This window comes from Scyliorhinus canicula, chromosome 7 (assembly GCF_902713615.1).
Source record: "Scyliorhinus canicula chromosome 7, sScyCan1.1, whole genome shotgun sequence".
NCBI classification, from domain to species: domain Eukaryota; kingdom Metazoa; phylum Chordata; class Chondrichthyes; order Carcharhiniformes; family Scyliorhinidae; genus Scyliorhinus; species Scyliorhinus canicula.
Genome location: NC_052152.1, coordinates 17,696,506 through 17,719,741, shown reverse-complemented (window position 1 = coordinate 17,719,741; position 23,236 = coordinate 17,696,506). Strand labels below are relative to the sequence as shown.

The 23,236-nt window shown below is 48.0% G+C and overlaps 2 protein-coding genes across 2 annotated transcripts in view; both read left to right on the top strand.

The window, feature by feature from the left end:
* LOC119968650 (mucin-2-like) overlaps window positions 1-1,216 on the top strand; it is a gene marked incomplete at its 3' end in the record, with an annotated part of 35,669 nt that extends 34,453 nt beyond the window's left edge. The window contains exon 15 of the mRNA XM_038801270.1: window positions 24-1,216. Within this exon, the coding sequence (XP_038657198.1) occupies window positions 24-1,216 (1,193 nt within the window). The remainder of the gene's footprint in view (window positions 1-23) is intronic.
* A 553-nt stretch (window positions 1,217-1,769) lies between these two features.
* LOC119968752 (transmembrane matrix receptor MUP-4-like) overlaps window positions 1,770-23,236 on the top strand; it is a 32,672-nt gene continuing 11,205 nt past the window's right edge. Inside the window, exons 1-6 of the mRNA XM_038801437.1 lie at window positions 1,770-2,167; window positions 7,419-7,676; window positions 10,182-10,294; window positions 13,357-13,576; window positions 16,419-16,556; window positions 21,743-21,880. Coding sequence (XP_038657365.1) covers window positions 7,544-7,676; window positions 10,182-10,294; window positions 13,357-13,576; window positions 16,419-16,556; window positions 21,743-21,880 — 742 coding nt within the window. The 5' untranslated portion in view covers window positions 1,770-2,167; window positions 7,419-7,543. The remainder of the gene's footprint in view (window positions 2,168-7,418; window positions 7,677-10,181; window positions 10,295-13,356; window positions 13,577-16,418; window positions 16,557-21,742; window positions 21,881-23,236) is intronic.

Below are 23,236 nucleotides of genomic sequence, written 5' to 3'. Positions count from 1 at the left end.
GTTGTCTTTTATTTATATTGCAGTTCCCCCAGTGACACCAACCTCAATTACATCAACAAGTGAAAATCCAAACATCACTCCTTCGACGACAAGAAACAACACACCGAGCATCACAACTCTGACAACAACCAAGCCAAACACTTCTAGTGTTACCCTCACAAATCCAACAACGTCCCCGACCTCCAACCCGGCCTCCACTCCGCCCTCCACCCTGAACTCCACCCCGAACTCGACCTTGAACCCCACCCCACCCTCTACCCCGAACTCCACCTCGAACCCCACCCCGAACTCCAACCCGACCTCCAACCCGACCTCCACCCCGAACTCCACCCCGAACTCCACCCCGAACTCCACCCCGAACCCCACCCCGAACCCCACCCCGAACACCACCCCGAACTCCACCCCGACCTCCAACCCGACCTCCAACCCGAACTCCACCCCGAACCCCACCCCGAACACCACCCCGAACACCACCCCGAACTCCACCCCGAACCCCACCCCGACCTCCAACCCGACCTCCAACCCGACCTCCACCCTGAACTCCACCCCGAACCCCACCCCGAACTCCACCCCGAACACCACCCCGAACTCCACCCCGAACCCCACCCCGAACTCCAACCCGACCTCCAACCCGACCTCCAACCCGACCTCCAACCCGACCTCCAACCCGAACCCCACCCCGAACTCCAACCCGACCTCCAACCCGACCTCCACCCCGAACTCCACCCCGAACCCCACCCCGAACTCCACCCCGAACCCCACCCCGAACACCACCCCGAACTCCAACCCGACCTCCAACCCGACCTCCAACCCGACCTCCACCCCGAACTCCACCCCGAACTCCACCCCGAACTCCACCTCGAACCCCACCCCGAACACCACCCCGAACTCCAACCCGACCTCCACCCCGAACTCCACCCCGACCTCCAACCCGAACCCCACCCCGAACACCACCCCGAACTCCACCCCGAACCCCACCCCGAACTCCACCCCGACCTCCAACCCGAACCCCAACCCGAACTCCACCCCGAACTCCACCCCGAACCCCAACCCGAACTCCACCCCGAACCCCACCCCGAACTCCACCCCGAACCCCAACCCGAACTCCACCCCGAACCCCACCCCGAACTCCACCCCGAACTCCACCCCGAACCCCACCCCGAACCCCACCCCGAACTCCACCCCGACCTCCAACCCGAACACCACCCCGAACACCACCCCGAACTCCACCCAGAACCCCACCCCGAACCCCACCCCGAACTCCACCCCGAACCCCAACCCGAACTCCACCCCGAACCCCACCCCGAACTCCACCCCGAACTCCACCCCGAACTCCACCCCGAACTCCACCCCGAACTCCACCCCGAACCCCACCCCGAACCCCACCCCGAACTCCACCCCGACCTCCAACCCGACCTCCACCCCGAACTCCACCCCGAACCCCACCCCGAACTCCACCCCGACCTCCAACCCGAACCCACCCCGAACTCCAACCCGACCTCCAACCCGACCTCCACCCCCAACTCCACCCCGAACCCCACCCCGAACTCCACCCCGAACCCCACCCCGAACCCCACCCCGAACACCACCCCGAACTCCACCCCGACCTCCACCCCGAACCCCAACCCGAACTCCACCCCGAACCCCACCCCGAACTCCACCCCGAACTCCACCCCGAACTCCACCTCGAACCCCACCCCGAACTCCAACCCGACCTCCAACCCGACCTCCACCCCGAACTCCACCCCGACCTCCAACCCGACCTCCAACCCGACCTCTGCCCTGAACACCACCCCGAACCCCACCCCGAACTCCACCCTGAACTCCAACCCGACCTCCAACCCGACCTCTGCCCCGAACTCCACCCCGAACACCACCCCAAACTCCACAACTTCCACCCTGACTTCAATCCCGCTCTCCACCCTTCCCCCCACCCCGCCCTCCACCCCGAACCCCACCGCAAACTCCACAACTTCCACCCTGACTTTAATCCCGCTCTCCACCCTGCCCCCCAAACCGCCCTCCACCCCGCCTTCCGAACCACCCTCCACGCCGCCCTCCAGCCCGAACTCCACAACTTCCGACCTGACCTCCACCCCAACTGTCACCCCAACCATCACACTTACGACCACCACGCCGATCTCCACATCATTCACTCCAGTCTGTGGTAAGTTGAAAATTGTAATCTATAACCTTTCCATTATTATTGAAAGTATCCCATGTCACAGAGGAAACTTTCTGTTAAAGAAGTTATATTTTCCTTTCACGTTCTCATTGCTACAAGGTATTGGCCCCAGGAACTGTGTGTCTGCTCCACATTACAGTGGGTAACTTTATGTGAAGTGCTGAGAATTGGAATTGCTATGATGCCTCCATTTTACTGATGCATAACTTTGATAAATAATCCCTTTGCATAGGCAGGGAGATATTTTATAGTATAGTCGTATGTCATTCCAACCATTGATTGGGATTAATCTAGTGTTATTTGTTTCTTGGTAATTGTAATTTTCTGATGTCTTTAATTTGAATGGTCCTCAGATCTCTAACAATTGACGAATTCAGATGAAGCTAACCCCATTGAATGATTCGGAGCGTCTCTAATAGCAAATAATAAGAAGCGAATAGCTCAGTCCCTGTAGTGTGGGTAATCTTGATTATAGGTCTTCAGCATCGTTCTTTACCTGTCAAAATTGTTCAGAATTTGAAAACCTCAAGAATGTCATCTCTTAATCTCTGCTCCAAGGAGAACAAGCCCAATTTCTCTCCATCTTTCCTTGCATCTAATGTTCCTAATTCCTGGTATCATTCTAGTAAATCTCTTCTGCACTAGCTCCAGAGCTTGAACATCTTCTTTACGTAAGGTGCCGAGAACCCAACACAATATTTCAAATGTGGTCTTTTATTGAATTCATTTGTGGGGTGTGGGCGTCACTGGTGATTTGTCGGGGTGTAGCATCACTTCCTTGCTTTTATACACTTGAGTCTCTTGAAAAATGCAAGGATCCCAATAAGCCTTCTTTCCAACTGTTTCAACTTGCCTGGCCAAGTTTAGAGGATTATGCACTTGAGCCCCGAGGTCTCCCTACTCCTGAACTTCCATCAAATTTCTACCTTTGAGCCTATATTGTTTCCCCATGTTTCTTTTACCAAAATGCATTACCTCACTTATCGCTGCATTGGCATTCATCTGCCAGGTCTCTGCCCATTTGGCCAACTTATCAATGCCCCTCTGAAGTCGCTCAGCATCATCCTCACAATTCACTATTCTCCCTAGATTAGTATCACCTTCAAGTTTAGAGATTTCGCCCTGAACACCAACATCTAAATCATTTATATCAATCAGAAAAAGCAAGGATCCCAACATTGAGCCCTGAGGAACATCACTTTCAACACATCTCCAGTTTGAGAAATGCCCATCTATACCCAACCTCTGTTTCATATCACTTAGCCAACTTAAAGAAGCCGAGCAGGGAAGACAGTGGAATAGTAATGGCAGGTGTTTTTGGGGCTTATGCGAAGGCACAACAGAAATTCATCCCAAGGAGCAGGAAGCATGCTGAGGGCAGGACAAGACATTCATGGTAGACGAGGGAAGTCAAGGACAGCATGAAAGCAAAAGAAAAAGCATACAAAGTGGCGAGGATTAGTGGGAAGCCAGAGGATCAGGAATTCTTTAAAAGCGAGCAGAGGACAACTAAAAAAGCAATAAGGGAGAGAAGATGAAATCTGAGTGCAAGCTAGCTAGTAATATAAAATAAGATAGGAAGAGTTTCTTTCAATATATAAAAGGTAAGAGAGAGGCAAAAATAGACATTGGACCACTGGAAAATGTGATTGGAGAAGTAGTAATAGGAAAGAAAGAAATGGAGGATGAACCGAATAGTTACTTTGCATCAGTCTTCACGGTGGAAGAAATCAGTGAGACACTAGAGTTCCAGGAGAATCAGGGGGCAAAGGTCAGTACAGTGACCATTACTAAGGAGAAGGTTCTTGGGAAACTGAAAGGTCTGAAGGTTGATAAGTCACTTGCATCAGATGGTCTATGACCCAGGGTCCTAAAAGAGATAGCTGAGGAGATTGTGGAGGCATTGGTGATGATCTTTCAGGAATCACTGGAGGCATGAAGGGTCCCAGAGGACTGGAAAGTGGCTAATGTAACACCGCTGTTTAAGAAGGGAGGGAGGCAGAAGATGGTAAATTATAGGCCGGTTAGCCTGACTTCGGCTGTGGGTAAGATTTTTGAGTCCATTATTAAAGATGAGATCGCGGACTTGGAAGTGCATGGTATAATAGGACTGAGTCAGCATGGCTTTGTCAAAGGGAGGTCATGCCTGACAAATCTGTGAGAGTTCTTTCAGGAGATACCAAGGAAGTTAGACAAAGGAGAACCAGTGGACGTGATTTATTTAGATTTCCAGAGGTCTTTGACAAGGTGCCGCGTAGGAGATTGTTAAATAAGTTAAGAGCCCATGGTGTTAAGGGTAAGATTCTGGCATGGATAGAGGATTGGCTTATTGGCAGAAGGCAGAGAGTGGAGATAAAGGTGCCTTTTTGAGGATGTCAGCCGGTGACTAGTGGTGTGCGCCAATTATCAGACAAGTTAAGCTGTTTTATCTCAAAGCTATTCATGCCTTCCCTGAACATCTTGACCTGAGTCTAAGTGGTCCCACCAGCAGAGAATTTGGACTGGTTACCATTGGCACAACGAGCACCCCCGACATGGCACTCGGAAAACAACTTTTCCACATTGGATTTTCCGTGACATTCCATGGCATGCCAGGGTCTGTGCTGCAATTGAGAGGGGCACTCTTATCACCATTAGCTCCTCCTGTCCCCCCAACCCAGATCACAGGCAGGTCACCACATCACCCTAATCATTGGTAAGGTCACCCCATGAACCCACCATTCAGTCATCCCCCTCACCCCCAGACCCAGCCTTCAGCAACCCCAGAACCCCCATTCATCCCCCTCACTCCTACAGATCCTCCATTAAGTCCCTTATTCCTCCAGCTCACCCCCTAAAACTCCTCTTCGTCCCCCCATTCCCCTTCATGCCCCACCCTTTGACAGTGCCCACATGGCACCTCGCATCCAAAGGGTGGAAAGGTGGTAAGTACCCTCCCAACAATTGGTGCCAGGTGGGAAGGAGGGGGGCACTTAATGGGAAGACCACTTTGGCTGTTCTCTCCAATTGCAGCCATTAAACCCATTGAACAATTAGTCCGTAATGTAACAGTTAAGTTTTTCCCATAACCAAATGCAAATGTGCTCATGTGTACCCCTGTAATTGTGGCAATGTTACATTTATTCAATTAATGTAACAAAGAATTATACTGAAAATATGAGAATTCTCATTACATAGATAATACTGCTTACCCATTTCGTTAAGATTTCAATAAAATGAAACTCATCGAGTTAAACACCCCTTTCGATGGCAACACTCCTTATTGATTTTCTAATCTATAACATTCCAGTAACTTCACCACATAGTGTTCTGATGCCGATGAATTTCTCTGAAGCTCACATCAAACTGTTTTTAGCTGGTCCCGCTTTGTCTCCACCCAGTCCGCTTTGATATTTACAGAGCCACCATCCACATGCAGTCCATAATGTTTTCTTAGATTTGTTTTCCACTTTGATCCCCCGCACCGATCTTCCACCTGGTGGGGGGGCTAACAGGCGAGCCGCGTAAAGCTCCCCATATTGCCTGCGGATAGGTCCCGAGAATGGCCGGGTCCATGACCACGGATGCGCACGGCGGCGGCCTGCGACAGCCGCGTCGTGTAATATGCCGCCAGCCACGCGCAGCGTCGGACTGCCAAAACCTGCCCTCCTGTAACCCCCCTCACCACCCACGGACTGTCACCCATCAGACCTCCCGGACCCCACCGAAGCACTCCCTACCAGCAGAACGGCTCCCTCCACCCCCCCCCCCCCGACTGTGGCAGTGCTGGACACAGTCCGCAGCCGCCACACAAGGTCCTGAATGTTTTGAGACATCCATCGGGGACTCGGCCCATCGGTGGAGTAGCATCGGGGGAGGGCCTCAGGTTTACGTCCCGAGGCCGTTCAGACGGCGTGCAGAGTATTCCGCGAATATGCTGTTTCTGAGGGGGCCGAACATCGAAAACGCAGCCCCTCCCCTGATTCCAGCGTAAAAACACTTTCTCCAGCCGATCGCCGAACGCAAATTCGCTGCCGCCGATCAGAGAATCCAGCCCTCTGTTTTTGACTTACTCTATCTTTCCCCATCTGTTTTCAATCTTCCAATTTCTATATGTTCCCCTTTGAAATACAACAGGCAGCTTCACACAACTTTTCTCTTTGCCCAATGTAAATTCTTATTTAAGTTCTGCTGGCTCCACCTGATAGCCAAGTTCCGCACGCTCCATCTGTTCAGTTCCATACCAAACCATATGCTTTCTCACACTTCTTATTGATGTTTGGCCTTTGCAGTCTTTCTGTCTCTAATACAATTAAACCTGTCTTGATTTGTTTTCACGTGTACATGAGAACATGACAGTGCTATTGCAAAAACAAAAAAAATTAACGTTTTCCACCTTGACAATAGTGAAATGCAGGAAAGTGGGGGGGATCAGAGCAGCCATGATTTTATTGGATGACGGAGCAGCCTCGAGGGGCCCAATGGCCTCCTCCAGCTCTTATTTTTTATTATGTCAGCATTCACGTTCTATCCCTTGGAGGAACACCAGAAATAAGTGATGGAGGCCATTCTTCCCTTCATGTCTGCTCCACGATTCAAACATTTGTGGTTGATTATCTACCACTCTGCCATCTGTTTATTTACTATCCCCATATTGCTTGATGTCATTAGTGCCAGAAATTTATATTTTATTGCAATGAACAAACTCAATGATTGAGCTTCGTACACCCTCTGGGATGAGAATTCCAAAAGTTTGTCAACCGCGAAATAAAGAAATTTCACCTCACCTCAGTCTTCTATCGCCGGTCCCATTTTCCCAAACAGAACATGTGTCGCATGGTTCTAGACCCAGCAGCTGGGGAAAACATCCACACTGGCATGTTCTGTGAGAATTTTTAAAGAGTTAACCTCTTATTCTTCAAAACTTCAACGGATACAAGCTCCTCAATCTCTCCCTCACTCACCTCTTGTTTTCCCAGAAGAGATATATTTCCCTTTAGCTCTCAGCACATGGATGTCACTGCTATTCCCGACTGGAAAAGTCAGTCGATCATCCTGGCCCAGAGATCTGTATTCCTTATGGTATTTAAGGTTAATTTCTGATTGTTGTTTCTTGGACTAAGCTGTGTTTCAATTGGCTGGAATGTTTCCCACAATAATATACTGAGTTCTCATCAAACGTACGTCACTCTCTATGAAGCACTTTGTGGAATAACAAGCAAATGTATGTTTCTTCCTTTCTGATTTTTTACAGTACCACTGAGATTCCTTCGTATTAATTTGATATCAGTGGAAAGTACAGGAATCTCCATTACCTGGGATACTAACAACGCATTCAGAGAGACACGTGCCACTGTCAAAATCTCCACTGGGAATAAAATGATAAAGGAAATTGAAACTGAGCAAAAAGCAGCAGAATTTAATGGTTTGATTCCCGGCGTTGAATATCAGATACTAATATCCATCACAACTTGCGGTCAGCTGCAGACAATTGAAATCCAAGTCAGGACAGGTATGTTTGATGAGCCAGATTTTGCTTCTTCTCACAGAACATCCGCCATAAAGATGAGCTATGGAGATGCAGCTCATACATTGGTTGAAGTTGCAAGTTTTGGGAGCAACTCATGGGGCGCGATTTCCGGCATCGTTGCGCTCTCAGTTGAGCGTAATGAGGCTGGTGAGTAACGGGAGAGGCCGAAAACCAGAACCTCGTCAGGTGCCAGACAGTTTGCGATGCAAACGGCCCATTCCCCTAAGCGAACTCGGGATCTCACCGTAGTGTGGTGAGAAACCAATTATCACCTCTTAAACCCTATTTCAATACAATTAACGAGAGCTGCCCCATGTCTGACGGCTTCCCCTCCTTCAGCGGCCTCCCCAGCAAGTGGTCACCCTGGCGCAGGTTAGTACTCCTTTTGAAAAACGTGACCCTGGCGGAAAGGCTTTTTCAGGGAGATGAGTAGCCAGGTACTAGTTACAGGTAAAGAGCCCGGGGTGTTTGGCTTGCCACCCCAGTGCTCGGCCTCGTTAAGTGGACCAAATAGCGTTGCCGGCCTCGCTGGGCTGAGCGTTGGGAAGATCGTGGCAGTTTCCTCTAGCGACAACACGTTGAAATCTTTTCGTAGAATCGTACCCATTGTCTCTCTGTAGCAACCGAGTAGCTCCGTGATCTGAACCTTGTCTTTAGTCACTTTGGACTTCAGCAAAATCTTTCACTTGTAATTTGAGAGTGGATCTTTCAGTGCTCAAGTGGAAGACAGGCTATCATTTTAGATCGGAGTTGTTAGCATTTTGAATGGGAGGAGGGCTGGTGCCAGAATATTGGACTGGAAGTGGAGAGTTTCCCACACCTTATTTATCTGTCTATATGTTTCTGGGCACAGTAAGAAGTCTTACAACACCAGGTTAAAGTACAGGTTTATTTCAAATCACAAGCTTTCGGAGCATTGCTCCTTCCTCATCGACCTGGGTACCAACATTACCCATGAGAACACCACCCACGAGGTACGCAGTACGTACTCGTGCGACTCGGCCAATGTTGTCTGCCTCATATGTTGCAGGAAAGGATGACCCGAGGTGTGGTACATTGGTGAGACCATGCAGACGCTGCGACAATGGATGAACGGACATCGCGACAATGCAGAATCGCCGAGCAGAAACTGATAGCCAAGTTCCGCATGCATGAGTACGGCCTCAACCAGGACCTTGGATTCATGTCACATTACATTCACCCCCCCCATCCACCCCTCCCATCCCCACCACGCTCACCCCCATCTGGCCTGGGCTTGCGAAATGCTACCAACCTTCCTCGCTTGAGACAATTCACAACACTTTAACCTGTGAATTCCCTCTCTCCCGTTGCACCGCCTGGACCTGTAAAGACTTAATTACCTGCAAAGACTTATACAAAATATCATCTTGCATCATTGACTTTATCAAAACATTTGTGTTTGTGGAACACAGCTTTTCACTCATCTGATGAAGGAGCTGCGCTCCGAAAGCTAGAGATTCAAAGCAAACCTGTTGGACTTTAATCTGGTGTTGTAAGACTTCTTACAGTGCCCAGCCCAGTCCAACGCCGGCATCTCCACATTGTATGTTTTTGAGCACTGGTGGAACTGCTTTACTTTAGGTTCATTCCTGTATATCTCCATTTACATCTCTCTGCAAGTTGATTTAAAATACGTGACGGGGGTGTCAGGGTGGGTGAGCAGGTTAAATGTAACAGGTTACAAAGCTGGTCAGAACTGAACCTTTCAAACCATTCCCGAAGTTAACCTACTGGCGGTTTCTGGAATCCAACCTTCCCATTGCAATAGCCGTCTCTCCCTCAGTTCAAGCTGTTTTGCATAAAACCATATGACCAAACACATTTTACATTGTTGGCATTATCTTTTTGGTAAGATGTGAAGCCAGCAGTGTACAGGGGCATGTTGCTGATCTATCAACCCAGGTTCACTGGAAATTCAAGTCTTGGGGCAAGAATGTCCAATTCACAATAGACCCAATATGATCTCCAGATACGATTCTGTGTACAGGCAATAGTGCGACATCAGAGGTCATAGGTTTCCCTGAGATCTTCAAAAGAGCACGCCTGCTCAATGTGACCCAAATATATGAGAAACCCGCAACTTTCTCGGCCTCTTATAGGCTTATATCTGTTTACAATTGAGTGTCACGTGTATCAGATTCATATGTAATTCTAAGATTCTGAGTTAAAAATACATACGGGTCCAGCCTGTGTCATGTGTCCCCAAGTTTAATATAATCATAATACCTGTGACTAAGTGTGGCAGGGCCACTGACTGTTTTCAGAAGCAGAAAGTTAAAATGATGGTGAGTAGATAACATGGTCAGAACAGAACGGCACTGCTTTCTCTCTCTCTCTCACTCTCACCTCATTGGGGACAGGAGATTAATGTCTGTATTTCCGATTCAAGCTGGAACTGTACCAACATCTATAAGTTAACAATTTAGGTCTTACTCAAGGAGTATTTTTTTTTCTCACTTTTCCAAGTTGCTGCGGTGGTGGAGGTAACGGTGAGGATTACAAACGTGCTATTCACACCAGAATTGAAAGACAAAAACAGCCAGCAATACAAAGACTTTGTACAGGAATTCATTGATAACGTGAGTCATTCAAGTGTGGCGGTGTTGGGTGGGGTGGGTTAGGGTAGGGGTCTGGCTGGTTGCTGGAAAAGAGTCATGGGACTGAACAGATGGAAAGATAATGTCCAGCAGCCTATGAATGATATTGCAAGTACGAGGATGTGAAGAGTTGCCTTTTGCTAACTGTGAAATTGACTTATATATGTACCTCATTCTCAATGTGGAAGTGAACCTTAAACGTGACCATTCAGTCCATCGTGCCGGCGCTCATGTTGCCTCACTTGCTTTGTGCTGTATTCCCATTTCCTATCCCTTCCACCTAATTTCACGGGAACAGTTTCACATGTTGCCAATATTGTGCAGTTTGATTTCAGCTGAGAGGGTTTATTGCAATCACAACTAGTAAAATCTCTTATATGAAGAATAGATTCCGCCATTTTCCTGAGAACCATGTTTGGCTCATTCCCCCGTAGACTCCCGCTTACGTTGTCCCTACTTGCTTGAATAGAGGAATTCCATTTGCTATTTTCCAACCTTTTCAAAATCAGGGGTATTTTGAAATTTTAAAACCGTGCTGGTCATCAGGTCCAGAGGACATAAGACCATAAGACATAGGAGCAGAATTAGGCCACTTGGCCCATCGAGTCTGCTCCGCCATTCAATCATGGCTGATATTTTCTCAACCCCATTCTCCTGCCTTCTCCCCATAACCCCTGATCCCCTTATTAATCAAGAACCTATCTACCTCTGTCTTCAAGACACTCAGTGAATTGGCCTCCACAGCCCTCTGCGGCAAAGAGTTCCACAGATTCACCACCCTCTGGCTGAAGAAATTCCTCCCCATCTCTGTTTCAAAGGATCATGCCTTTAATCTGAGATGGTGTCCTCTGGTTCTAGTTTTTCCGACAAGTGGAAACATCCTCTCAGCGTCCACTCTATCCAGGCCTCGCAGTATCTTGTATGTTTCAATAAGATCCCCTCTCATCCTTCTAAACTCCAACGAGTACAGACCCAGAGTCCTGAAACGTTCCTCATACGACAAGTTCTTCATTCCTGGGATCATTCTTGTGAACCTCACTGGACCCTTTCCAAGGCCAACACATCCTTCCTTAGATATGGGGCCCAAAACTGTTCACAATGCTCCAAATGGGGTCTGAGCAGAGCCTTATACAGCCTCAGAAGTGCATCCATGGTCTTGTATTTTAGCCCTCTTGACATGAATGCTAACATTGCATTTGCCTTCTTAACTGCCGACTGAACCTGCACATTAACCTTAAGAGAATCGTGAACAAGGACTCCTAAATCCCTTCGTCCTTCTGCTTTCCGAAGCATTTCCCCATTTAGAAAATAGCCTATTCCTATATCCTCACACTTTTACACATTGTACTTAATTTGCCACTTCATTGCCCACTCTCCTAGCTTGTCCAAGTCCTTCTGTAGCCCCCTTCCTTCCTCAAAACTACCAGTCCCTCTACAGATCTTTGTATCATCTGCAAACTTAGCAACAATGCCATCAGTACCTTATTCCAGATCATTAATGTATATGGTAAAAAGTTGTGGTCCCAGCACAGACCCCTGAGGCACACCACTAGTCACCGGCTGCCACCCTGAAATATACCCCTTTATCTCCACTCTCTGGCTTCTGCCAGTCAGCCAATCTTGTATCCATGCCAGGATCTTACCCTGAACACCATGAGCTCTTAACTCATTTAACAGTCTCCTATACGGCACCTTGTCAAAGGCCTTCTGGAAGTCTAAATAAATCACGTCCACCAGTTCTCCATTGTCAAACTTCCTTGTTATCTCCTCAAAGAACTCTAACAGATTTGTCAGACACGACCTCCCATTGACAAAGCCGTGCTGACTCAGTCCTATTTTACCATGCAGTTCCAAGTGCTTTGCGATCTCATCTTTGATAACAGACTCTAAAATCTTACCAATGACCGAAGTCAGGGTAACCGGCCTATAATTTTCCCTCTTCTGCCTCCCTCCTTTCTTAAACAGTGGTGTTACATTAGCCACTTTCTAGTCTTCTGGGACCGTTCCTGCCTCCAGTGATTCCTGGAAGATCATCACTAATGCCTCCACAACTTCCTCGGCTATCTCTTTTAGGACCCTGGGGTGTAGTCCATCTGGTCCAGGTGACCTATCCATCTTCAGACATTTCAGTTTCCCCAGTACCTTTCCCTTAGTAATGGTCACTGCACTCACCTCTGCCCCCTGGTTCTCCAAGTGAAGACATATCAGTCTTCACTTCTGATATTTATCTGAATTCCCTTCTTTTGTGAGTGCAATTGTTTTAAGTTCACCCCTTTTCAACTCTTTATTTTCTAATATTCTTGGGGCTGTTTGTTCTGTCTCCAACCATGAAGACAGACAGTCACAAAATGCTGTTTAATGCCTCCACCATTTCCTTGTGCCCCTTCTAAATACTCTTAGAAACTCTTCATCTTTGTTTTTGCTAGCTTCTAGCTAGCTTTCCATCATACTCTTATGTCTCCCTTCTCATCACTTTTGTAGCCATTATTTTCTGCCTAATTCCATCCAATTTCCTGCCACCACTAGTCTTGGCAGAATTGTACACCTTTTCTTTCAGTTTGATGCCATCCTTACCCTCTTTAGTTAGACACGGATGCCATGTACTTCTTGTCGAGCTTTTCTCATTGGAATATATCTTTGCCTAAAGTTATGAAATATCTCTGTCAATGTCTGCAACTGTATCTCAACTCTCCTCATCTTCAACCAATTTCCCAGTTCACTCCACACACTGAATCACAGAAACCTTTGTGCTACATGTACACACAAAAAACAGCCAGCCTGTGCATAGCAGGATCTCGTCAGCTGAGAAGATTATACATTTACTTTGGCTTTACCTTTCTGCGGGAATCAGAAGGACTGCCAGGTGATCCCAATGCGTGAACAAGAGAGCTTCCCGCCTCATATCCACATGATTGAAGGCTGGGTGTGGCTCGCCTTGTCTTTTTGAAATGTATAATATTAAGAAACTTTTAACCAGACTCACATTCTATGGGAAAAATAATAAGACATATTTCTGAAATAGGTTTCTGCTTTCTTCATTTCAGTTGACAAAAGGACTGAGTGATGCAATCCAGGCTTTATTCCGCGCTGGAAAACTGAGTATTTCGATCACATCTATTGAAGAAGGGAGCGTGGTTGTTAATTTTTCTGTGGCAGTATCAACAAACGTGACTGTTCCTGTGTCTGATGTTAAAGAATCAGTTTCTGATTCTTTAAAGAATAGTTCCCAGTTCGTTATAGACGCTCAAAACACAACCATTTCAGGTAAGGAGTTCCGCAGCGAGCATTTACTCACTGACCTCAGAGACCTTGGAGAGGTGGATTGATGATTGCAAACTTGGTTTTTCAAAGTTTCAAGTGTTCATAATGAAGAAAAGACTTAGTATTATAGAGTTCCACATTTCTGGGATTTCTGGCAATGTGTTTATAGCAGTGCGTGACGATCTGATGAGGTTTGCGTCCATCGGTTGACTTCATAGCGAGGGGAAAGAGCATGTCAGTCCGGAATAATGTTCAGTTTGCTGGCCAATGCTGACATTACCTTGATATAATTGATATTGGGTGTCAGAGGGATCCTTTGGTAGCATTCTCACCCTGAGTGACAAGGTTCTGGCTTTATGTCCAACTCGAGGTGTTGAACACAAAATCAGTGCCCCACGCACCCCAGACGCACACTCTTCCACCTTCTTCCATCAGGAAAAAGATAGATAGGTCATGTACCAAGAGACTCAAGAACAGCTTCTTCCCTGCTGCCATCAGACTTTTGAATGGACCTACCTCGCATTAAGTTGATATTTTCTCTACATCCTAACTAAGACTGTAACATTACATTCTGCAGTCTCTCCTTCCTTCCCTATGTGCAGTGTGCGTTGTCTGTACAGCATGCAAGAACCACTACTTTTCACTGTATATCAATACATGTGACAATAATAAATCAAATTAAATCAAAAATTTCTGACACTCCAGTCAGTACTGAGGGAGCACTGCAATGTCAGATGTTATCATGTTTCAAATGTTATCGGCCAGGGTTTAGAGAGCCCCAAGGTGTGTCATGGAGTTCACCTGACCCACAACTTTGAATAGATTGTGTTTATGGGGAGCACATGGCCCTACTCTGCAGGTGTGATGCAACAGAAATCTCCAGTACTTTTCAATTAAAACACTGTTTATTTATGAATCCAGTCAACACTTTATAAACCCACAGTAAACATCTTAACAACTATCAACTCCAATAAATCCCCTAAAGAATACCGTACTCTCAATGTAACTCTTCATCTTTCCTTGCAACATCCATAAGACAAAAAGAACCCTCTTTACAGAAAGACATCAGGTTTAACTTCACTACTGAGAACAGTTACCAGATTGAAACCACCAAATGAACATTTATAAGCTTGCACAGATTCACACACATCTTGCTGTGATTGCCGCTTTTCCAAATCTAAAACAAAACTAAACACACTCTGTAGCAAACAGCCTAAAGTGAAAATTAAAGCAGACAGACAGCCCAGCTCCACCCACACTCTGACATCACTGGTAAACACCCATTTCTTAAAGGGACATCCACTACAGATATTTATAAACACCCATTTCTTAAAGGTACTCTCACATGACACAGACGAGGGGCTAAATTCTCCGACCCCCCGCAGGGTCGGAGAATCGCCCGGGGCCGCCGAAAGTCCCGCCCCCGCCATGTCCAGAATTCTCCCACCCGCAAAAAGTCGGCGTGTCGCCAATCCCGCCACCCGCCTCGGAGAATGGCGGGGGCCGGCGGGTGGCTACGGGTGTCTGTGCTGCCGGTTAATCACAACAGGTATTTAACGGCGTCAACCAGTGCTGATTGCTGACGTCGTTCATCGTGGAGGTGGGTGACAGGCTGGTGGCTTGGGGGGTGAGGGAGAAATCACAGAATGCGAGTGCCGGTGGGTTGGGGTGGGGGGGGATCACAGAGTGCCAGTGGGTTGGGGGCGGGGGGGGGGGAGATCACTGAGTGCTGGTGGGTTGGGGGGAGAGGGAGAGATCACAGAGTGCGAGTGCCGGTGGGTTGGGGGGAGAGGGAGAGATCACAGAGTGCGGGTGCCGGTGGGCTGGGGGGAGAGGGAGAGAGATCACAGAGTGCGGGTGCCGGTGGGTTGGGGGGGGAGATCACAGAGTGCGAGTGCCGGTGGGTTTGGGGGGGAGAGGGATCACAGAGTGCGGGTGCCGGTGGGTTGGGGGGAGAGGGAGAGATCACAGAGTGCGAGTGCCGGTGGGTTGGGGGGGGAGAGGGAGAGATCACAGAGTGCGGGTGGGTTGGGGGGAGAGGGAGAGATCACAGAGTGCGAGTGGGTTGGGGGGAGAGGGAGAGATCACTGAGTGTGGGTGCCGGTGGGTTGGGGGGAGAGGGAGAGAGAGAGATCACAGAATGCGAGTGCCGGTGGGTTGGGAGGGGGGGGGAGAGATCACAGAGTGCGGGTGCCGGTGGGTTGGAGGGGGAGGGGGGGGGGGGGAGTGATCACAGAGTGCGGGTGCTGGTGGGTTGGGGGGAGAGAGAGAGATCACAGAGTGCGGGTGCCGGTTGGTTTGGGGGGGGGGGAGAGAGAGATCACAGAGTGCGGTGGGTTGGGGGGAGAGGGAGAGATCACAGAGTGCGAGTGGGTTGGGGGGAGAGGGAGAGATCACTGAGTGCGAGTGGGTTGGGGGGAGAGGGAGAGATCACTGAGTGTGGGTGCCGGTGGGTTGGGGGGGGGGGTGGGAAGAGAGATCACAGAGTGCGGGTGCCGGTGGGTTGGGGGGGGGGGGGGGGGGAGGGAGAGATCACAGAGTGCGAGTGCCGGTGGGTTGGGGGGGCTCTTTTGTGAGGTCACGCCGGGTGGCGTTGATTACGTCGCCCTACGTCAGCGGGTTACGCCGACATGAATGGCGTAACACCGCTGCTGTCCCATTCGGGCCAGGAGAATACGCGATGTTTCACGGGGCCCGACGCCGGAGCCATCAGCGCTGTTTTTGGCGCCGGGTCCCGGGCATCGCGACGGTCACCGGAGATATACGCCCCAGATATCAAACCAAGATCACATCTGAATTCAGATTGAAGCAGTGTTCTAACACCCATCTTCCCTCTTCATTACAGACAGAGACAGCTGCCAGCCAGGGCTGAATGACTGTTCAGTTAATGGGACTTGTATAAGACAGAACGCAACCTACACCTGTCAGTGTAATGATGGGTTCACCGATACAAGCCCCAGTGTACCTGGAAGGAAATGTGAAGGTAGGGCATTATCTGTGTTCAATTCTTTGGGAAAGTAACTTTTATGTGAGATTGGGGACAATCTGATTTAGCTGTCTGCACGAACACTCCAGGAAGTTTCTCGTGTCGTTGTTCTGAAGGAACCATAGATACCAATTCAGCAAATCCAGGAACACAGTGCGCACGTAAAGATCTGAACTGTTTAAACCAGGAGTGGTGTAAGGAAAGTGAAAATATTTCAACATGAATCCTGCTGACATTAATATGTGAAAGCTTTACATGTTAATCTTGCATTCAGCTCAACATATTTTGAAGCTCCATTGCCCATTCAAACTGAAGGAATTGATGACTTGGTTAGGCTAATGGAGGAATGTAAATCCAGCCTCTCTATATCTTGCTGTAATGTAAGGCTTTCCTCCTGGCTCTTTACCACAGCAACAATCAGGGGACATTGGCTCAAGTTCCACCACGGCAGCTAATTGAATTTAAATTCACTTGAAAAAAATCTTGAATTGAAAGATCGTGGTGACCATTAACCTATCATTGATTGTTGTACAAATCCATCTGGTTCACCAATGACCCACGGGGAAGGAATTCTGCCGTCCTCACCTGGTCTGCCCTACCTGTGACTCCAGACCCAAGTCAATGGGGTTGACTGTGAGCTGCCTAATGGAGGAATGTAAATCCACCCCCTCTATATCTTGCTATAATGGAAGGCTTTCCTCCTCACTGTTTACCACAGCACCAATCAGGAGACATTGGCTCAAATCCCACCATGGCAGCTAGTTGAATTTAAATTCACTGATTCTCGATTCTGACATTGATGAGTGTAAGAAATGAAAAAATGAAAATCACTTATTGGCACAAGTAGGCTTCAATGAAGTTACTGGGGCAGCAAGGTAGCATGGTGGTTAGAATAAATGCTTCACAGCTCCAGGGTCCCAGGTTCAATTCCCGGCTGGGTCACTGCCTGTGCGGAGTCTGCACGTCCTCCCCGTGTCTGCGTGGGTTTCCTCCGGGTGCTCCGGTTTCCACCCACAGTCCAAAGATGTGCGGGTTAGGTGGATTGGCCATGCTAAATTGCCCGTAGTGTCCTAAAAAGTAAGGTTAAGGGGGGGGTTATTGGGTTACGGGTATAGGGTGGATACGTGGGTTTGAGTAGGGTGATCATGGCTCGGCACAACATCGAGGGCCGAAGGGCCTGTTCTGTGCTGTACTGTTCTATGTTCTATGTACTGTGAAAAGCCCCTAGTCGCCACATTCCGACGCCTGTTCAGGGAGGCTGGTACGGGAATTGAACTGTGCTGCTGACCTGCCTTGGTTTGCTTTAAAAGCCAGCAATTTAGCCCAGTGTGCTAAACCAGCCCCTAGATTGGGAACAATAGATGGGCCTGGATTTTCACTCCTGTGTCGGGATTGACCAGTTTAGAAATTTCCCACCTCTGTAAACCTGACCCTTGAAAATGTGGTGAAAAATTTGAAATTGTCATTCTGAGGTGCTGGTCGGGGTGGGAGCTGATGGAGGGGGCGGTGTATGAACAGGGTGAAAGGAGAATCTATTTCACCTCCTGTGGAATGAGCATTGAGACTTCCGACTACAAGGCCTGAACCTCTGAACCAGTTCTTATGTTTGAAAATAAACCAAGAATACAAACATATCCCTCCAATGTCCATCCCTCACCCTACATACGTTGTCCATGCTCCACCAATGCCAGTGCATGCCACCTCATGCCCTCTGCCCCATAAACCGCCTTAAACTCCATGCAACTGCCTTGACGCCCTGTACCCAAGTCCGTTAAGACCTAATCCTTTCCTGATATCTACTGCTCCCAACCCACACCCAATAGCCCCTATGCCATCCATGCCAAGCCGTGCCATTGTCAAGCCTGTACCCATGATAAGGAGTCTTTTTGCTAACACTCCAGGTACTGCTTCCAAAAAGGGTAAAGGGCAGGACCATTAAATGCTTTGACATCTTGGCATCTCCCTTTGACAATTGGTACATCCTCCTGACAGTTGGTACAAGTTATCATGATATTATTGATAGGTCCTCTTGACCTTCTTGATAGCTGTTCTTCCCAGCTCTGACAGCTCCCTTTGACAGTCACTTCTGAAAGATTTGACAGTTGACTTTGATAGATCCGTTGACACTTGTAATGTGATTATCAGGAATGGGTTTGTGCACTTTCTATGCACATTTCTCCGACTTTTGACAATTCCAAACAGACCAGCCCTAGCTCAAAGTGCACCACACCACCACCAGAGGGCACCGTAAATAGCCCAAGTGTGGTTCCAGAAGCTGATCGCAAGGGGCACCCTGGCTAGATATCCAAATCCATCAAGTTCAGACCTGCTCTTACATACAGTGCAGAAGAACATACAGTGCAGAAGGTCTAATATGCACACGTTGGCTCATTGGGTTTCATAAATCCACCAAACTCCCACTTTATGGAAGCAGCCGACGATTCAAAAGACCAGTTACCTCTGTGAACCACCCATGTCTGAACCCTGCCCTGAACTATTCCTAACCCCTCAGTCATCGGAATTCCCACATACGGACGCAGAACTTTGGGTTTCGGTATTCATTTTCACTGTGACTAAGAAGCTATACATCCTGGGGAACATTCAGGCTGTGCTCTGACTTAGCTGTCTGCTCGGACATTACAAGAAACGCCTCGTGTAGTTAGAGTCATAGAATTGTAGAGCACAGAAAGTTGCCCTTCGGCCCATCGTCTCTATACCGGCCATCAAGTACCAATGTATTCTAATCCCATCTTTCAGCACTAATCAGTGATGTTTAAATATGCATGCGGACTTGCCTGTTGCCATACTTTTGCATACCTTAACCAGCCGTTCCCATTTGGACCTTCCAGACTGACTGTGTCATCTGGTTGCAATGGTTAGAGCCTTCTTGTGGATTTGTCGGAAAATCTCTTTTGCCTCCTCTGGTGTTCTTTATGATTCTGTTGTCAGGATGGAACGTAAAGTGTTCACAATGAGACTTGAAGCTAAGGCAGCATGGTAGCATAGTGGTGAGCACAATTGCTTCACAGCTCCAGGGTCCCAGGTTCGATTCTTGGCTTGGGTCTGCATGTTCTCCCCGCGTATGTGTGGGTTTTCCCCGGGTGCTTCGGTTTCCTTCCACAGCCCAAAGGTGTGCTGGTTTGGTGGATTGGCCATGCTAAATTGCCCTTAGTGTTGGGTGGGGTTACTGGGTTATGGGGTTAGGGTGGGGGTGTGGGCTTGGGATGTGCAGGTTAGGTGGATTAGCCATGATAAATTGTCCTTAGTGTCAAAAAAGGGTTCGATGGGGTTACTGGATTACGGGGATGGGATGTTCTTCAGTGGGGTGCTCTTTCTAAGAGCCGCTGCAGACTTGATGGGCCAGAGGGACTCCTTCTGCACTGTAATTTCTACAATTCTATATTCTAACTAACTGTATTCTATCCTCTCTAGATCTTCCATGCCGTTTACTCCAGTCTTCTCTCCTCTACTCCACTCTCTCCCAGAAGCCTAAGAGTCAGTGCTTTTTATAGTACTGCTTCTAGCTCCATCTAGTAGCTAATTATAACATGACATTATCGCTTAACCATCTGAATATTTCTATCATGTCACACCTTTTTTGAAAGATTGGTTTCCTCTCTAATCTTGGAGTAACTGACTCTTTCAGCAGTTTGAACTGAAACTTCCTGCACCGTGAGCAGTCTTTTAGCCTCCTTTATCCTGTGCATCTGTTCCCCTTCCTACACTGTGGGCAGTTTTTCACCATTGCTTCAATATCGCAGTTGATGCCCGGCCAATAGACTGTGACCACGGCTCTTTTCTTGTACTTTTCAATTCCCAAGTGCCCGTCATGGATTTTGCCAAGTATCCTCAACCTTAACGATTGTGGAATTACAAAGTTTGTTGTCGAAGCAAAATTCGACAATAAACTTTGTAATTCCACAATCGTTGTGTTTGCATCACTTTGCGATAGCTGGAGCAGGAACATCTGGGCCATCCCATGTGGTGGTATGTTAGCACCTTTTGCAAGGCTGTATCAGACATGGTAGAATGGCGGAGCAGGCTCAATGGGTCAAATGGCCTAATTCTGCTCCTATATCTTATGACCTTATGAGTCTTTGGTCGTTTCTTCTTTTATTTTGGCATAAACCTTAAGTTTTCCCAGGCTGTAGGCTCTTCTATGCGTTTGCTTATGCCTAAAGCTGTCATGCTTTCTAGCTCAGCCTTCAATGTGTCTTTCAATGGAGCTGGTACACGTCTCGATGCTTGCATCACTGGCTTTGCGTTCTCCTTTAACTGGATTTTTGATGTGCAAGGTAAATTGCCAAAGCCTTGAAAGATTTGCTTCCAGCTGTTGAATTTATAGCAAGGAAGAGCATGACAGTCCGGATCATGTTTATTTTGGCGGCCAATGCTGACAATACCTTGATATAATTGATATTGGGTTTTAGAGGGCACCGTTGGCAGGACACTCACCCTGAATCACAAGGTTCTGTCTAGGGGCTGAGTTAGCACAGGGCTAAATCGCTGGCTTTTAAAGCAGACCAAGGCAGGTCAGCAGCACAGTTCAATTCCCATACCAGCCTCCCTGAACAGGCGCCTGGAATGTGGCGACGAGGGGCTTTTCACAGTAACTTTATTTACTGGTGAAAATAAACAAGTCCAACTCAAGGTATTAAACACAAAATCAATGCTGCCACTCCAGTGCAGTACTGAGGGAGCACTGAATTGTCAGAGTTGCCATGTTTCAGATCAGGGCCGGGATTCTCCCCTACCCAGCGGGGCGGGGGGTCCCGGCGTAGCAGAGTGCTGCTAACCACTCCGGTATTGGGCCTTCCCAAAGGTGCGGAATTCTCCGCACCTTTAGGGGCTAGACCCGCGCCGGAGTGGTTTCTGCTCCGCCGGCCAGCGCCAAAACCGGCGCCAACAGCCTTTGGCGCCCGCAGGCCGGCGTTGGGGCTGGCCGAAAGGCCTTCGCCGGTCCGTGCATGGGCCGGTGCGTCCACTGTGCTACCATGCCACTCCTTGTATAAGACAGAACGGAACCTGCACCTGTCAGAGTAATGTTGAGTTCAACGACACAGCCCCAAAGTTCCTGGAAGGATATGTGAAGGAAAGACATTGCCTAAGTTCTAGATTCTTTACATTATTGGGTTGAATAATTTTCACTCCAAGTGATAGTTTTGATCTAATTTTTGTTTCAGACATTGACGAGTGTCAGACTGGAAACAACACGTGCTCTGATTTGGCCGTCTGCACAAACACTCCAGGAAGTTTCTCATGTCGCTGTTTCCAGGGGATTGTAGATAACAATCCAGCAAACCCAGGAACACAGTGCCCAGGTAATGATCTGAACTGTTTAAATCTGGATTGCTGAGATAGTGAGGAATATAAAAATGTTTCAACACGAACCTTGGGGATATTAATATGTAAAAGCTTGACCAGTTTATCTTGCATTCTGCTCACCGTCATTGTAAAATTCCTTTGCCCTTTTAAACCGAATGAAGGAATGAATGACTTGGTGAAACTAATCCAACACTGTGAAAATCCCCTGCCCACAATAGAATTTTTGAAGCCAATAGGAGGCCATTCCAGCCATGATGTCCATGCTGAAATTTTCTCCAATTATTCCTGTGGGCCGATCCTTTCCCCAGAACTTTTTGTGTACTTTTTCAATCATATAGTTAACTTTTTCTTCGATATGGCTTTTGAATCTGTTTCAACCACCCCGTATTCAGTGTATTCCAGATCATAATAAGCTGAACCGAGGCCTAGCTCGGGGTTGATAAAGGTTTTGTCCAGGGTTGTCCAACATTTCACTCAAGGGCCCAATGAGAAAATTCTGGAAAGATAATGGGCGGGATTTTCCAGCTCCCCTCCCACGAATGGTATTTTCTAGTCCTACCAAAGACGACCCACCCTGTGGCCTGTTCCCAGCAGTGCGATGGACGAGTCGCACAAAATGCCATGGACATCTGGGGAACCAGAAGATGCAGCTGATGGTCAATGGCGAGCTGGCTCCAGCACCAGAAAACAAGCCACGGTGGGGTCTGACTATTTCCCCAATGCATCGCCCAACCTTGAACTGAATTTCTAAAAAATGTTGAGTTATTAAGAAACAATTGCAAAACAAAAATAAAGTAATGACATAGCAATAAATTGTTAAGTTAAAAAAAACCATTAATAAAAATGACCAGTAGTCCTAATAGATAAAGATTTATTGTCATGCAAACCGAAGTACAATGAAAAGTATTGTTCTGTGTACCGTCTAGACAGATCGTTCCATATGTGGCATACGATAAATACACAATGTAAATACATTGATCTAGACATCGGGTGAAGCATGCAAAGTGTAATACTACAACAGTAGAGAAGGTGCATAGAGAGATTAGTTCAGTTCATAAGAGGGCCATTCAGGAGTCTGATAACGGCGGGGAAGAAGTTGTTTTTGAATCTGTTTGTGCGTATCCTCAGACTTTTTTATCTCCTGCCTGATGGAAGAAGTTGGAAGAGAGACTAACCGGGGTGGAATGGGGTCCTTGATTATGCTACCCGCTTTCCCAAGGCAGCAGGAGGTGTAGACAGAGTCAATGGATGGGAGACGGGTTCGTGTGATGGACTGGGCTGTGTTTACGACTCTGTAGTTTCTTACGATCTTGGGCCACACAGTTGCCATACCAGCTCTGATGCAGCCAGAT